At 45.0% G+C, this 16,530-nt stretch overlaps 1 protein-coding gene across 3 annotated transcripts in view; it reads right to left on the reverse strand.

Annotated features, from left to right (window-relative positions):
• The window catches only part of LOC119442062 (amine oxidase [flavin-containing]-like), a 165,934-nt gene that overhangs the window by 71,500 nt on the left and 77,904 nt on the right, over positions 1-16,530 (reverse strand). The window contains exons 3-7 of one of the 3 annotated variants that reach the window (XM_049661856.1): positions 9,189-9,326; positions 8,531-8,641; positions 5,301-5,392; positions 3,227-3,368; positions 273-333 (exon numbers count right to left, since the gene is read on the reverse strand). The exons of 1 other annotated variant lie outside the window; for it this stretch is intronic. In XM_049661856.1, the coding sequence (XP_049517813.1) occupies positions 273-333; positions 3,227-3,368; positions 5,301-5,392; positions 8,531-8,641; positions 9,189-9,326 (544 nt within the window). The remainder of the gene's footprint in view (positions 1-272; positions 334-3,226; positions 3,369-5,300; positions 5,393-8,530; positions 8,642-9,188; positions 9,327-16,530) is intronic. One more of the 3 variants, XM_049661855.1, reaches the window with a different exon arrangement.

Here is a 16,530-nt window from a genome sequence, read left to right on the forward strand (position 1 = left end):
GGCCGCACTTCGATGGGGCGAAATGCTAATAAAACACCCATGTACTTAGATTTAGGTGCACGTTAAAGTTCCCCAGGTGGTCCAAATTATTCCGGAGTCCTCCACTACGGCGTGCCTCATAATCATATCGTGGTTTTGGCGCGTAAAACCCCATAATTTAATTTTAGCGTTATTATTATTTTTATTTTATATTCAGTACCCGGTAGTAGTGGCAAGAAACTGCGCACTTAGCGCATCTGCGCCGTGGGAAAGTAATAAGGGAGCAGATGTACCTTTCAGCAGTTGTAGGAGCCTTTCGCACACTGTCATGGCACCGTTTTCGAATTTCCTTTCCTGCGTGCACCAAAAAAAGTGTTTCCGCATGGGTATGTGTTGGAATGGTGCGCACAATAAATTGTGTGGTACGCATAATAAACGGCGAGTACTCCAATGCAGCGCTGGTAGAAATACACGTGTTGATCGAGCGACCGTATTTATACTTCCACAGCAGCCTTGTGCATGGAAGTATAAATACTTAAGATTCAGTGTGTACGTGCAGAATGCCGGCAATACCTGTCATCATTAATTTCTGTAATTTTCTCATGTCTTGTGCCTCGTCGACAGCTACGGAGCTTGCTGCCCTACGCACATCAATTCATTACTCTGCCTGGAACACGCAAATACTTCCTGGAACACTTCCTGTGACTTGAAGAGCCTCGCAGGCTTCGTTACGCTGTGGATGCCATGATCAACTTGTCTCCGAAAACACACACGTTCACCTACGCGCAACAGAAAAAAGCTCTCGATGTGCCTTTTCTATGGTTATACCATGCAATAGTGGCATCAGTGGTAAGGACCACGCGCAAGAAATTCACGATGGTGCCTGAAGTACACCTCCATCCCACTCCCAAGGACAAACGCTTGAAGTAGGCTATACGCAGGCTGACTAACGAGCTTATACTTTAGCACAGTGGAGCTCGAATGATTTCACGGTTTACGTGTACGTTCCCTCGACTCTTAACTGTGTGCCCCGCCTTCTTCCAATTCTGCTACGACGAGAATCAATGTTCCTGTGCCGTCGTGGCTTTCGCAAAAACGTCTGTGCGTTTCTCATTTGACATGACAGGAGCCTACTTGACAAGTACGTGGATGTTAAGAAAGCATCGGACATGTCATCTGTGACTTCACCCGATTTTGCCAAAAGAGAGGCGCTCTCCTCGGCTCACGATTAACTGGGCAACTGTTCGGCTTCTGAATGCACAGTCCTGGGCTCTGGCCTCAACAGGCGTCAAACAGCAGGCTCTTCGTACTTTAAAAACGACATGCTTATGTAAAATGCGGCGATCACACGCCTTCAAAGTTCGAAGTATCAGTAATTTTAATAGTACTAAAAATAAGAACGTTACGCTATATGTGCGAATGCTATTAATTTTGCACAGGTGGTTTACATGCTTTGGTGGACACAATTTTCGCTAACGAGTACAATCAGCAAATACATAACTAATAACTTAATAATTTCACAGTTATGGCCCTTGTTTATGTTATAAACTCGTAGACAAACGTGTTCGAAAAGAACTTTATTTAGTTTGATTCACCTAGTGCGCTTACTTCCCGAGATATTCGTAAAAAACTTGACACTCAGTGCTCTAGCTTCGCATACTCCGCCTCGCTGGATGGACCTTGAGATGGGGCCTTGGATCTGCTTGCGGAGCCTTGGCATGCGCCGGTTTACAGCTAAAGAGATGGACAAGAAAGTTCGCAGCAGAACTTTTGTATTTCTAGAACTCTCGTTACCCCCACCTCTCCTAAAAAAACTTAACATATAACGCGCGTTGTACAATAATGCAGCAAGTGTACAGCTCGGGAGAGCTGCTTTTTGACGAGTTACGGTTCATGTCTGTTTCAACTAGTACAACTGTCAGGCTTTATAAACAGTGCCTAACAAATGCCGGACTAACATTTTCGACAGAGCGTGGCTTAGCTGCTCTTGTATAGATATGATATCTTGTGTACAGGAAAGCCAGCAGCTGCCAGAGAGGTTGCCCTAAGCTCTAGCCTGGAGGGAAGAGGAAAGGGGAGCAAAAGCGATGAACGATGTTGATGAAAATGGAAGGGCTGGATGCGCATGTAGGTTACAGAGCGGCCTTAGTAAAGCCGCTCGTCGGGTCCTGCCCACGTGGCATGCGTGGAAGTCCATTAACCCTTTGCAGGACAATGGGACAATATACGTGCGTCACACTTTGTAATGCGCGCGAAAACGCTTCTCAGTAGCAAGGGTATATCGGCTGTATCTTGAAAGACATCTGCGGCGGGGGCAGAGTTCACCCTCCCTGTGTTTTAGCGGCTAAGATTGCGTTGATGCGAGCGTCGGCACGAAGCTGAATTCGCTCGCTGCTGCAGCACTGTATCACTACAGCGTTTTCACAGCGAGTTTCCGCGGTCATCGAGTGAGATGCGTTCATGTTTGACTGTGCGCGCGTGACGCCATGCTTGTTAATTTAGTTAGTGTGCCTTGGTTAACAAGTTTATACGGCCGATAAAACTATTATCCATGCTTTGTATAGCTGTCCACTAACTTGCTATCGCAATCGATGCTTCGCCTTTCGGGAGAAACTGCGACTTTTTCAGTGTCACTTTAGTGTCAGTGGGACAAATACTTCCCACATTTTAATAGTAAACGACTGGTTGTACACAAGTACAATTATAGTCACAAACTACTTGTAAGCACCTCATTTACTCATACTACACAAAAAATTCTAAAGCTTTGTTTCACGAGAAAAAGTAATCAGAAACATCTGCGTCCTACTTTTTAAAGTACGATTTAGTGTCAGTGGGACAAATACGACCCACTATTTAAAAGTAAACGGATTGGTGCAGAGAAGCTAAATTTGTTGTAAACTATTTCTGAGAACCTCATTTACTCATATACGCAAAAAATTTCAAGTGTTCTGTAAACAAACATACACGCCGTCCTACAAAGGTTTAAGTGTTCACTGTCTGCTTCGCATTTGCGGTATCAGGCCTTTGGGCCGAGGACAGCGCTCTCAGACAATGGTTTTTTTGCGAAGCTGGCTAGGAAACCGTCTAGCGCCCGTCACTTCAACGAGCTGCTCTTGAAAGGATCGCGAAACCTCAACGCAATACCGCCTCAAGGCTCCTATAGCAGCCAGCGTCTCTTCTCTTCATGCACTTCGCCCGTGCGAAAGTTTGGGCATTATGTGTAGAGTGAGGAGATGAAGCGGCTTACCTGCGCGCCATTGAAGGTGCTGGACATCCTGCGGTTCCCTCCACAGCACTTGATGTACCACAGCGCCCACAGCAGGGACACCTGACTCGGCTCGTTGGACAGGTTTACCTGTGCCAGGGCGCTCAGGTAGTCACGGCAGCCCCTGTGCATGGGTGTGCGCTTTGAAGGCCAACAGCTACGACTGACGCACATACATTTATACGGCGACGCAATACAGCATTTTTCGTCTGCCCTACACGTATAACTTAACATGCGACAGCATCCATACGCATCGTTTCCCGTGCCTGAGCCCAGCTTGAAACTTCTGTACGGCTGCGAAGGCAGTGAAGGCACTTTTGTGCTTTCTGAGAACGTCTGGTTTGTACGAGCGCCTTTGACTCTATAGTACTGTCCATGCACGTATCTATACCCCCTCTCTCTCTCTCTCTCTCTCCCTTCTTTGTCTTCCCCTTCTCCCGTGCGTAGGGTAAACAACCGGACTCTTGACTGGTTAACATCACTGCCTTCCTTATATTCCCCCCCTCTCTCGATCTCTATCTTTGAAGGGCATCTCTGAACACACTGGGAGCAAAAATCAGCGCGTGACGTTACGGACATGTCTTTTTCATCACGGCGTTTGTTGTCGTTTTCTTGCGATAACAATTATATGGACACTCCAAGTGCATTCTGCCGTCGCCGTCGTCGTCACCGTGAGGTTTCGTATAAAGTCCAACGGTGATAAAATCGTCGCCGCGCGCCGTATGCTGTATGTGCGAGTGAAAACGCGCCAGGGAAGCGCGCTTTCACGGAGAGCGAACGCACGGCAGAGAGCAAACGCGACTTCTTCCGTCGTGCGAAAGGCCGTGGGGGGATAGGAGGGAGGGGGGGGGGGCGATGTTCAGCTGCGGCACCAAATGCGTATCTCGCGACCGGGCGCAAGGGGAACAGGCGACTCAGTCTCCCACGCGAAATGAGGAAAGCGCGAAGGCAGCGCGGAAGGGAGGGGGCGCGGCTTCTACTCTGCCAGCAACCGCACACTTGTACTTTGCGCGGCTGAGGGTTGTCGCGCGCACCGTATCTTGAAAGCGATCTCCACACGACTCTGACCTTTGTATGCGCTGCACTTTCACCGCTCAATTTCCGTTGAAGCGATAGACCACACGAACCTTCGCTCGCTGCTGCCGCGACGCTTGCTCCCGCCAGCGTTTTCGCAGTGGTTGTCTGCGGTCATCGAGTGTGATCGATCCATGTTTGCTTGTGCGCACTGACACGATGCTTGTTAATTTAGTTAGTAAGCGGTGTCCAAGTTTATGTAGCTGATAAAACTACTATCCTTACTGGTATAGCTCCCTACTAATAAATTGCTATCGCAATTGATGCTTCAAACTGCGAATTTTTTTGTGTCCTTGAAAAAACATAATTAAATACCATTTATATCTGCGAAAAAAAAAAAACAAAGTTAGAACGGATATTAAGGGGTACAGAGTAAATACGAATGCACGACGATATATGAAACGTAACGTTGCCCTATGACGAGATATTGTAACGGTCTCATCCTTTTTTATCCTTCGATCAGTTTCACAAGCGACACTCCTTCTGCGTTATCCCCAGGATTGGCCGGTCGTTCGTGAGGAGTGAATAATAGGAAAGATTGAAAAGACGTTATACCAGCCCTAGACAATTTTGATTAATGAAAGTGGACGCGGCGGATGTAAAGGCCACTGAGTGATCGAGGCTGTAAATTTGTGCTTCTACTCGCCGTCACTAAACTTCACAGCTTACTGTGAATCATTTTACAGTGTACTTTGACGAAATCCCCCTTGTTATGTTCTCGCTCGCACGCTTCATCGTCTGTTCACATTATTAGTAATTACCTGATCTCCAATAATGTATGTGTATCAACCCATAACCTGAGTGAATATAGAGGGGACCATGCCTTAACATTTACTTTTCGAGCACCTCTCAGTCTTTAACAGCTTCTGCACGCGGAGTGGCAGTGCTCCTTTTGATCGGATCAGAACACAGCTCCGAGAGGTTCATAAAAATGCCGGCTGAGCAACGTCAGTCAAGCGAACATTGTGTTACGCATTCGTACTTTGTCCACGACTCCTTCTCGAAGAAGCTCTGCAGGGTCATGGCGTCCCACTCGGCCGCGTGGGGGCAGTTCCATGGATCCACGGCGGGAATCTGCGCAGACGCAAGTCTGATGAGTCCTTGGCTCACAAAGGCGATAAAGGAATCCCGTATGCCTGATCAATTGCACTAAATCCTGGGCCCACTTGAGAAATACCAATTTAACGGTTGCCGATGAAGAAACTATACCGAGAAGTCACTATACGGGCACATATTTGCAAGTTAAAACATTATTGGAATATTTTGGTGTACCTCATGGGCTACTCTAAAATCTGCCTTAAATTTACTTAGAAGCTCCTGAGAGTTGCACCATGTACTTGGGCCTTGGAGCAGCTCTGCGCGCAACGAAGGCGCTCTTAGCTTTTGTCAGATACTGGCCTCGACCGGACACGTTAGTTATTTGTTGCTGTGTGTGCTTGTGTATGTCGAGTGCGTGCGCATTCCTTACGAATGCGCCATCTTACATGTCACCTTCGTCACCTGAAGTAGCATGCTATAGGCGCGTGGCCAGGCAAATCCCGAACACCCATTTCAGAGTTCTCTCTCTCTGTCTTTTGGGGAAGAAAGTATTACCCTCGAGTGTGTGTATGCTTTCTATGCTAACAAAAATGAAAAAAATCACCAGCCCTTCTCCTGTCGAGCAAATGGGTGTAAGCGAAGCTTGTCCTGTGTTTATCTGACCTTCATCAGGGTAACGTAAAGTTCACGACATGTCACGGTAATAAAATATAAACGTTTATTAAAGGTATACATCGAGGGAATTAAACATACAACGCAACGGAATGAAAAGTTGCACGAAAGGGAAACAAAAGTAGAAGGAAAGGGAACGAAAAGTACCACGAAAGCGAAGGAAAACTAGTAGGAATGGGAAAGTAGTTGCTCAGGTACACACACGACCCCCATTTTCTCGACAGCGGAAGGGCTGCTGATTTTCTTTATTTCTCCCTCTCTCTCTTTCTTTATTTGTCTCTCTCTTTCTCTCTCTCTCTCTTTCTTTTTCTTTCTTGTCCCTGGTATGTGCCATTGAGCTTGAACCCTTTCTGTACTATCACCAGGATCGACCCACTTTTCAGCGTGACACCACCACCACTGCCGAAACTTGTGAGCCTATAAAGCTTCGCTTAAAAGCGTTTTGGCTCATTTGGGTAGCTTCCCGTTACTTGAACAAATATTACCACGGTATCGTTGCTGAGAGAATAAGAAATGCATCTTTCTTTCTTTTCTTTTTTCAGGTTTCCAGATTATGTTAACACGACGATTCGCCTGATACGCCTGTAAACGCAAAACGTCCTGCTGCCACCACCTCTTAATCTGCATGCTGTCTAAAAAAAAAAAGAAAAGAAAAAAGAAAAAAAAAAGAAAGAAAGAAAAAAAAGAGGGGGATTGAGAGCGGGCTAGTCGGTAGATCGCATGACGACAGTGACCCGTCACGGTCGTCTCCCTTGCGCTTAAGGTTTTTTAGACGAGGGGGAAAATTGGCCAAGCTTGGGGATGCAATAATATGCGCTGCAATACGTTTCAAAGGGCCGCCGAATTCAGGTTAATATGCCGGTGCCGCTGCCCCAGCTGTTTCCTGCCGTGCAGGCACACTCTCACACTTCCGTTTATATCGAGTTCTATCATTACTGGAAAAGACTAATTCATCTGCAAGCAACAGCAAACACAGTACACAGCGAACTACTCTACAACGCTTGTTCTCAGAAGACATGTTTTCAAAGCCAGTATAGCTATCCGCACTTTCGAGGTCACAAAACTGTGCTTACAGTCATCCACCAAACAATTCCATAGATTTACATATAGCATACATAGGTGTACGATCATCTCCGTTTATTGTATCTACGAGTGTAAACAAAAGGGGTATTCAAGTGGAGAGTTATAGTCGGTGGGTATGCCACGGAATTGCAAAGCAGCCAACAGAATGTTTCTTCGCAGGGTATTGGATTCTTGCCACTGGTGCAGGGGGAAGGTGGAGGGGGGGGTTAGCGCAGTCGTTTTCTCGGTCTTTTTTCTGATAACTGTGAATCGGCTACATATATCGTGCTTTTTATCATTATATTTAGACTAGGTATATATCATTTTAAAAGATCACCTACATTGCATATAGCACAATTCTAGTCTTTGAGCTGGATTACTCGAAAAGTCGGACATTACTTGCACAAGAAGTCAAAATACATAATCGACAAATGACATAAATTTCTCTAATTATGTTGTTAATTAACTACTTTATGGTATTAATTGGAATTGACGAACTGTAACCGGTGAGTTCGCAAGATGTATCCACTTCGAACGAATTGTCATGATGACACCGGTTTTCGGTATTTTAATTCCTAAACTGTGCGACACAACACAATGGCGTTACAATTACTGTTCGTGCTTCAATTCAATTCAAGTCAATTTTATTCCATTTTTTTCACATACAAAAATTGAGGACACCCATTCAGCGCATGTCAGTGCACAAAACGGCTACAATTTCTAAATCGCAATACGTGCCGTTAAGTAATCACGTAAAAACTTAAATTGGGGGTGTTCACGGTGCACAAAACAGCGCTAAAAACACGGACAGAAGGAAGAACACAGGACGAACGCTGTCCTGTGTTCTTCCTTCCGTCCGTGTTTTTAGCGCTGTTTTGTACACCATGAATGCATATCAACGAGCTCGCCTTCAGACCCTTTCAAGTTAAATAGTGTAACTTTGATAATTAGTCAATCATGCTTTTCGATTTATTGTGGAAGTAATGTCCGCCTCTTCGAGTAATACAGTTCAAGGATTAGAATCGTGCTACCTGCCAGAAGCAATTTTAAAAAGTATATTTTACACGCACACGCAGGCACGCAGGCACGCACGCACGCACGCGCACACGCACACGCACACACAAGCACACAAGCACACACACGCACACGCGCGCGCGCGTGGTCTATAGGAAAGCCCCGGTCATTCCAAACACAGTTGTTGCGAGCCTATAGCCTTTCTCCGTAAAGATGATTAATTATGTAACCTTTATCGGGTGCTTGCTCTTTGCATAGGTTAATATTGTCTGTAACGTTTACATGAAACTGGAATCGGTGAGACCTTTCAATGTATTGCAGCTAATCGTCTTTTTTTTTTTTTTTCACGTGGGATGCACAGTAAAATCTTTATGGCATCCTTGTTTTTTGTGTGGGCAGCATGACAAGCGCATTGTGAACGCATACCTGCTCCATCATGATGTCCATCCTGCGCATGACGTAGTTGATGTCGAACCATGCCAGAGGGTCGTTGATTCCAAAGTGGGCCCACGTGGTTTCATACGGGTACGCCTTGCCCTGCGCGTGCATGAATACATGGCATTTCGTCACATTATTATTATTATTATTATTATTATTATTATTATTATTATTATTATTATTATTATTATTATTATTATTATTATTATTATTATTATTATTATTACGGTGATAATGATCGTGATGCTTTTTACAGAACAGTCATGCAGACTGTTCAATTGTACTCGCGCATACAAGGCGTAAATAACCTGATTCACAACCGTAGCCCTTTAATTTCTTCATGAACCAGTGTTTCATGCAACTGCATAATGCGAGCAGCTCTATGTTACTGACTGACTGGTTGATGGATAATTAATTTCATTGATTGAATGATAATTTATGATTGAAATGGAATGAAATGAAACTGGGACGTCTGCTGGCAACTACTCAAGAAGTACAGGAATTACGTAATACTGCGATCTCTAAGGTATCATACCAGCGGTATCTGTCCCCGCACGACTCGGCATCTTAATGAGGAGGGGTGATACTGTAACGGAAGAAACGCGCGCATCGAAGATAAAACAAAACACGCGCGTATAATACGTGCCTCACTGAAGTGCAGGTTCTTGAGGTCGTCGAATATCTTGTACGTGTCGACCTGCAGCTCGCTGGCGAGACGCAGGATGTGGTTCTGCGTGGGGCCCACATACGAGCCGCCCATGTCGACCCAGCCAACCAGCTCGTTCTTCCAAAAGAGGAAAAAAGAGGAAGGAAAAAGGGAGGACGGGTCAAACACAGATGCCCGCGAACACGACCATCACATTGTTATCCTCGATTCCGCGCTGTAGTCGCTCAGTGGAAACGTTTACTCGTAGGAGAGACGTTCGTCTCGTTTCAGTGTTCTTCAAGGTGTACTGAAAATTTCTAATTGACTTCCTAATGTTTTACCCCAACATTTCAACTGAGGAGCAGCTAATTTCCCCTATGCTTTTCTTGGTTTCGTTTTCTTTTGGCGTCGTGTATGGTTGGTAATAAATGAAAAAAAAAAACAGCCCTTCGGTTCCCCTGACTGTTCTCGTTTATTTCATGGTGAGAATATCGATTCAGGTGTAGCCCCTTCAGTCTCGAGTTATCATCGACTGTCGATTAATGCATGAAATTGTATGCCAAGGTTCTGCAGACTCCATTAAAAGCAAGTCAAGGTGGTAGAATGACTCTTTCTGCATTTTATGATGAGCCACAATAATTAGAGAGTGACAAAAATCGGGCAAAAAAAAAAACACGATCCCCGAGCCCCGGGAGACTGGAGGTAATTCAAGAAACTAGAATGGAAGAGGACAATACTCCACCTCCACCCAAGAGAAAGGCGACCAGGGAGACAGCTACGGTTCAAACCCAGAACTTCAACCAGGCAATTTCCGACCTGCAGAAGGCGGCTAAGGAACAGGCAGAAGCTACCAGCAATCTTTCGCTGGCAATCTCGGTGATCTTGAGCAGGCTAGATAAAATGGAGGCCAATATGGCCGAAATTAATAATGGGATAACAGAACTTATCCCGATAAGAACCCCATCGCCTCCAATCAACAACACTCCTGTGATCAGCTCGGCAGGAAATCTACAAAATTTACAAGCAGCTGGGAATTCCAGCCCTCCTAACATTGTTTTAAGAGCGCCCTCCTTCCTCCCGCCACCCTCCGCGGTAACCCCATCGTAAGATGGGAAAGCGTGAGAAAAGAGACCTTATCATATGGCAGTGGAATTGCAGGAGCTTCGAAGCCAAAAAAGCGGTCCTGCAACAATACCTTAGAAACAAGACTAAACCGGACGTTATGAATCTTCCGGAAACATATGGACTAGCGAAGCAGCCGGGATATCAAGCTATCGGGCCCCCGAACGGGAATAACAGAACATTAACTACACTAGTGAGGAAAGGGCTAGTGGTGATTCGGCATGAAACCCAAATCTCAGACATTGAGCACGTGCTAATAGAGCTCCTCCCCAGATGGAGGAAATCCTCAAGTATATTTATTCTAAATTTATATAGTAATCGAACCCAAAAAAGACAGCGCTTCATAACTCTCTTTAGAAAGGCTGTGGTGATGGCAGGGACTAGTCCTCTGATCATAGGGGGAGACTTCAATGCCCCGCACGGTGCCTGTGGGTATGGTTATACGAGAGTAAAAGGCAAAATGCCATGGCAAGACAGTCAAGATACAGATTTAACGCTCGTAAATGAGCCCGCCTCCCCTACACGTATAGGGACCGGGCTCAACAGAGATTCCACACCGGATCTAACTATCGTCAACAAGGTGGTAACGGTCAAATGGAGAAACACCTTCGAAGAGCTTGGGAGCGATCATAGAATTATAGAAATCAAGATCGAAGAAGCCGTAGATGCTGAAAATAATAAAGCCGTTAAAGGGATCGACTGGGATAAGTTTCGCAAATTAAGAGACGACAAGAAGCAAGAGCCGATCGAAAACATAGAACAATGGGCTAGAGACGTCATCAAAGTCGTAAGTGTAGCCACTCACACTATCACGCCGGACCAACCGGTAGAGAAGATTGATAGTCGTCTAGCACATATGTGGGAGGCGAAACAGTCTTTACAGCATAGATGGCGTCAACAAAAGTACAATAGGAGTCTACGTAAGCGAATAGCTGAGTTTAACAAAAAGATTGAAGAGCATAGCCAACAGTTATGCAAACAGCAATGGGATGAGTTCTGCAATGCTATGGATGGTAAGATTTTTGCTGGCCAGACGTGGAGTATACTCAAATACCTGCTAGATCCAGACAATCTCAAAATAGCTCATAAACAGAACTTGCGAAAACTTATGCACGGACACAAAGGGAAGGAAGATAAACTCATTGCTGAGTTGAGCGCTACATACCTTCCCTCCAACCAAATAGTCGAGCATGGGCGGTATGAGGGAAAGCCTAATGTGTCCTTGGATGAGGACTTCACTACACAAGAGGTTAGAGCAGTGCTGCAAAAACTCAATACGAAATCTGCCCCTGGTCCAGACAGGATTAATAACAAGATGCAAAGAAACCTGGATGATCAGGCAATAGTGAATATCACGAAATACGTGAACGAATGCTGGGCCAAGGGCTCCATACCACAACAGTGGAAGGAAGCCCAGGTCATACTTATTCCCAAACCTGGCAAACCAATTAATATCTCAAATCTGCGGCCCATATCTCTCACCTCTTGCACAGGAAAGCTTATGGAGCACGCATTCCTTATCAGAGTAAACAATAACCTGGAAGAAAACGAAATATATCCAAATACTATGTTGCGCTTTCGGGCTGAACTCTCTACTCGGGACGTTATGCTGCAAATCAAGCAGCAAGTACTAGACAGTAAAACGAGGTCCACCAGAGCTATATTAGGGTTGGATCTCAAGAAAGCATTCGACAAAGCAGCACATTCGGCCATACTCAGTCGGGTCAACCACCTACACCTAGGAGAAAGGGCGTACAATTACATCCGAGACTTCCTAACGAATAGGAAGGCTACCCTCACGATAGGGGAACTCAAGTCAGAGGTGAGGGACATGGGCAGTTCGGGTACGCCCCAGAGCTCCGTGATATCGCCCATGCTCTTTAACCTCATTATGATAGGATTGCCGGAAAAGCTCGAAGACATCGAAGGAATCAATCATTCCTTGTTCGTGGATGACATTACCATATGGATCTCGCGAGGCAGTGATGGAGAGATAAAACAGAAATTACAGAAGCGGTAGGTAAAGTGGAGGAGTACCTTACAGGCACGGGGCTTGAATGCTCCCCAGAGAAATCAGAGCTTCTCCTTTACAGACCCACCCTCAAGGGCAGGCCGCCCAAGGGGTACATCAAAGAGAGAGAGTACGAAGAGATACAGATTCGTACGAAGAATGGCGGGGCCATCCCCATAGTTGAACAAATTAGGGTCCTGGGACTCGATATTGAGTCGAAAGGAACTAACGGCGAAACCCTTATAAAGCTCGTGACCAAGGTCACTAACGCTATTAGGCTGATTAGGAGAATCGCGAACAAGTATCAGGGAATGAAGGAGGCTAGCATTGTTTGGCTCATTCAATCGTTTGCTATAAGCCACATCACTTACGTAGCTGCGTACCTTACACGCAGAATTGCCGCGCGACTGGCCGCTCGAGGCACTTTGCGTGTATTCGCGGGCTTCTTTCACGCCCGGAAAAACACATTTATGTAGCACGTATTAAGCAACAGAAAGCTGTATCGGGAGTTTTTCATGTTGCTCTACAACTTTCTCATTGACACTTTGATAATTAGGACAGTGCTTCTCGAGTTAGATAATTAATTACAATTACCTAATTAAATATTAGTAACGAAAAAATTACTGGCGGCTACTCCACTGTACTGGAAACAATACGCACTAGGTTTGCTTCGCGTAACGCCGTTCCTCTTTTTTTAAATCGTGCTGCGTGATATAGCTGGGACACCCTGTATAAAAAGGCAAACAAATTTTTAGAAATTGCTACAGAAACGTCCCACGTCACACCTCCCGTCAAACGCTGTAGTGCGTTCTACAAATCAATCTTCAGTAGCGATAGATTTCCCTCAGAAGTAAAATGAAGGTACTTGAGGTAAGCAGAACGTTCAATTTACCCTAAGCTTAATTTTTGTTGTTTATTCCTTGCAACAAGTGCACTGAAATGGCAAAAATAAGTCGCTTCCACAAATGCGTACACCGTGACTTAAGGGGATAGCATTGATCCCTTTAGCATACGATGGTTTATTGGCCTATTTGCCTGCTCCTATAAGACCGCAGGATGCCTACGGTTGAAAGGATGTTCCCCATGCGCTGCCATGGCTCTGAGCGGAGCTGACTAGCACATTAAATGCTGGATATATAGCACACATGCATAGCTCGAATACCAAAGAAAATGGACGGACGGACAGCCGTCACCGTAGCTCGAGCAGTCATGTGGCAAGCGTCACGTGGCTCGCAGAGGTGGCAAGTCGTTTTTTCTTCCACAATAATTTCCCTTTTCATTTGTTAAGAATGTGAAGCTCACTTCAGATTTAACCCTCATGCATTGTTAAATGGGTACTAGAAAAAAAGTTAATTTCTCCATATGCTTTTGTTGGTTTCGTTATCTGTTAATTGGCTTCGTGTGGTTGTTACAGCCGGATCGCCGTAATTGGAATTCAGCCTAACCGTACACGCGCACCCAGAGAGAGAGCGATGTTATGCGGCGTATCATATCGCACTACATGGATTTGCTGGATCTTGTAAAAGCGACAAACGTGAACATGTCAGCGGAATCGCTGCGATGGCCTTAGCTTAGCGTTGCAGTCTCGAACGAAACCGAAAGGTCAGGAAAAGGTTCGCTTTATAATGTACAAGCACTGATTGCATTCCGCCCAGCCCATTTCAGCTAATCGTGCAGCTATTTGACGTCATCCGCATGGGTCTCGTACGAACTGCCGTGGACGTGAAGAGATAGCGACGCTGTCGTAACGCTCACTCTTCTGTTGTTTCCTTTTTTATTCATTTTTTTCTGACGCTTGTTTAATACACCGCGCAGCTCGACAGCCGATGTGCTCCAAGTGCGCATTTCCGCGGCACCACTGCAAATATAGCATCGCACTGAAGAGCATTTTTTCCCTCCTCGTTGTTCCATGGGTGTTTCGCTGCAAATATTCGGGCTACACGAGCCTAAATTTGTAAATTTTATTTTTTAATTTGTCTTTCGAGACTTACGAAATGTATCACGTGGTACGGCTAAAGGCAATCAATTTGCCCCACAAAGGTCTTAACACACAATTAAGGCGGCAAGCACACTCACCGCAGACAACGGAACAACAGTACTATTTGTTCAGAATAGTGAAATCATAAACCATGTCATTGCATGCTTTAAAGAAATGCGCTTAGGAGACTCTTTACGCAATTTGAGAAAACGAGAAATGAGATTTTTCGCATATACGTATTGTGGAAGGCGCGTGCAGTTCAAACCTAATGCATCATTGTTCACTTCACACACACTGAAATGAAACGAAACAAAGCGAAGTTAGCATCAAAGGAATTGCTATCGCAGTTAGTAAATAATTGATGAGATTTTTGTCTGCATTTCGAACTGGGGTAAACGGGCCCAGGATACAAGTCTTTCTCGTATAATACTGTGGCGTAGCCTAGATTTTTTTTTCCGTGGAAGGGAGGGGGCAGGCGGTCCTTATTCAGTGGCGTAGCCAGGATTTTTTTTTTCTTGGAGGGGGGGCGGGGGGAGGGGGGAGGGCACGCACTTGACAACTGCAGCTCTGGCGATTTTCATTAGCTCAGAAAATTCCCCAGTACATCAAGTGAGGTTGCAGATGTGGGTTAATTAGAGGCCTATAGATAACATGCGCCATGCTTTTGATAGGTTTTGCTTTTGTCTCGTCCAAGCCGCATACGCCTGAATTAAATTTTGCACCTCGGCTACACGCGTGGGTGGCAAAAGCATCCTCATCATGTCAAATGAGAAAATGTATGATTCGCAAGAAGTAGAAGTAGTGGCGCAATTACATGCATGCGAGCTCAGGAAGTGACCTTTAACTCTTTCCGTATCGCGCACATTGGGCATGGTTAGTCCTCTTTCGATGGTTTGAAATACCGCTTTCGAGACATTCCGCGCCGCTCAAAGACATACTGCGCTATCGGACGTGAAGGAGGAGAACTATATTTTAGTTTTCTAAGCAGTTCGCTTTTTTTCCCGCGAGGCGGTAATTTTTAAACACGCTCCGAAGTTTCGCGATCGTCAAAGGAGAACGAAAAAATGGTCGCCCGCTATCGATGGTTTGAAACGCCGCTTTAGAGGCCTTCTGCGCCGCTCACGGGCACACTGCACCATCAGACGTGAAAGAGGAGAAATTATATTTTTGTTTTCTAAGTAGTTCGCTTTTTTCCCGCCAAGCGGTGATTTTTAAACGCGCTCCGAAGTTTCGCGATCGTCAAAGCAGAACGCAAAAATGTACAGCTCCGGAAACGCCGCGCGCGCTTCGAGAGATCGTAGATATCGCGATTCCGCTGCCTCTTTGGCTGGTTTTATCGATACATCGAATAGCAGCGAGTCTGAATGCTGAATTTTCGTCGGACTTTTAGTTTGAAAGCGACGACGACGCAAACCAGCCCGGAACATCGGCGGCCGCAGCCTGGCACGCCCAACTGTAGTGCTTGCTGATAAATTTTTGTAACGAAATACCTGTTCAATTAAAAAAAATTATTTTTTCGCAGGTAGCTAGTGCCTAATAGACGGCAATACATTTTGTACACCTCATAATTTTCACAACATTTTTTTTTCTTAGTAGATACAAGCGCGTCTTTACAAACTATGTTGAATTTTATTGCACAGTCTTAATTTTAACAACTTATATCCTTTTTATGACATATATCTCGTTAATAAAACTTTTTGCCTGAAAAGTGAATTCATTTTGCTTTCTATTTATGTATTACATTAAATATTGAGTGCAGTAGTTCCTTAAGAAAAAAAAAACATCTGCCGTAACATACAAAAACGCCTGTTTTCCCCATGGTAGGGAAAGAGTTCGCAAGCTGCATTCTCGTATAGTTCACATTTTGAACCACAACTGACTTACAAAAAGATCGCTCGGTACGAGCAATTAGTTCATAATTAACTTCCAAGGTCAATTAAGGGTCTTTCTTCCCATTAGACATTTTATTCTGAAAGTGCTCACGTTTTGGTTTTCTGAGTTCTGAATGTGTTTTTCTTTTAATAATAACAATAATAATCTTTACTACATGCATTCACGTCGCTGTTACATATCCAGCCCGCATAAGCAACAATGCTTGAGCGCGAGGCTGGGCATTCGGCAGGTATAGTACTCATACGCGTACACAATGGATTAACAAAACACTAAAAATAATAAAAATAAAATAAAATTATATTTGAACATAAACAAGATTGGTTAATGATGTGATCTTG

This window comes from Dermacentor silvarum, chromosome 2 (genome assembly GCF_013339745.2).
Source record: "Dermacentor silvarum isolate Dsil-2018 chromosome 2, BIME_Dsil_1.4, whole genome shotgun sequence".
NCBI classification, from domain to species: domain Eukaryota; kingdom Metazoa; phylum Arthropoda; class Arachnida; order Ixodida; family Ixodidae; genus Dermacentor; species Dermacentor silvarum.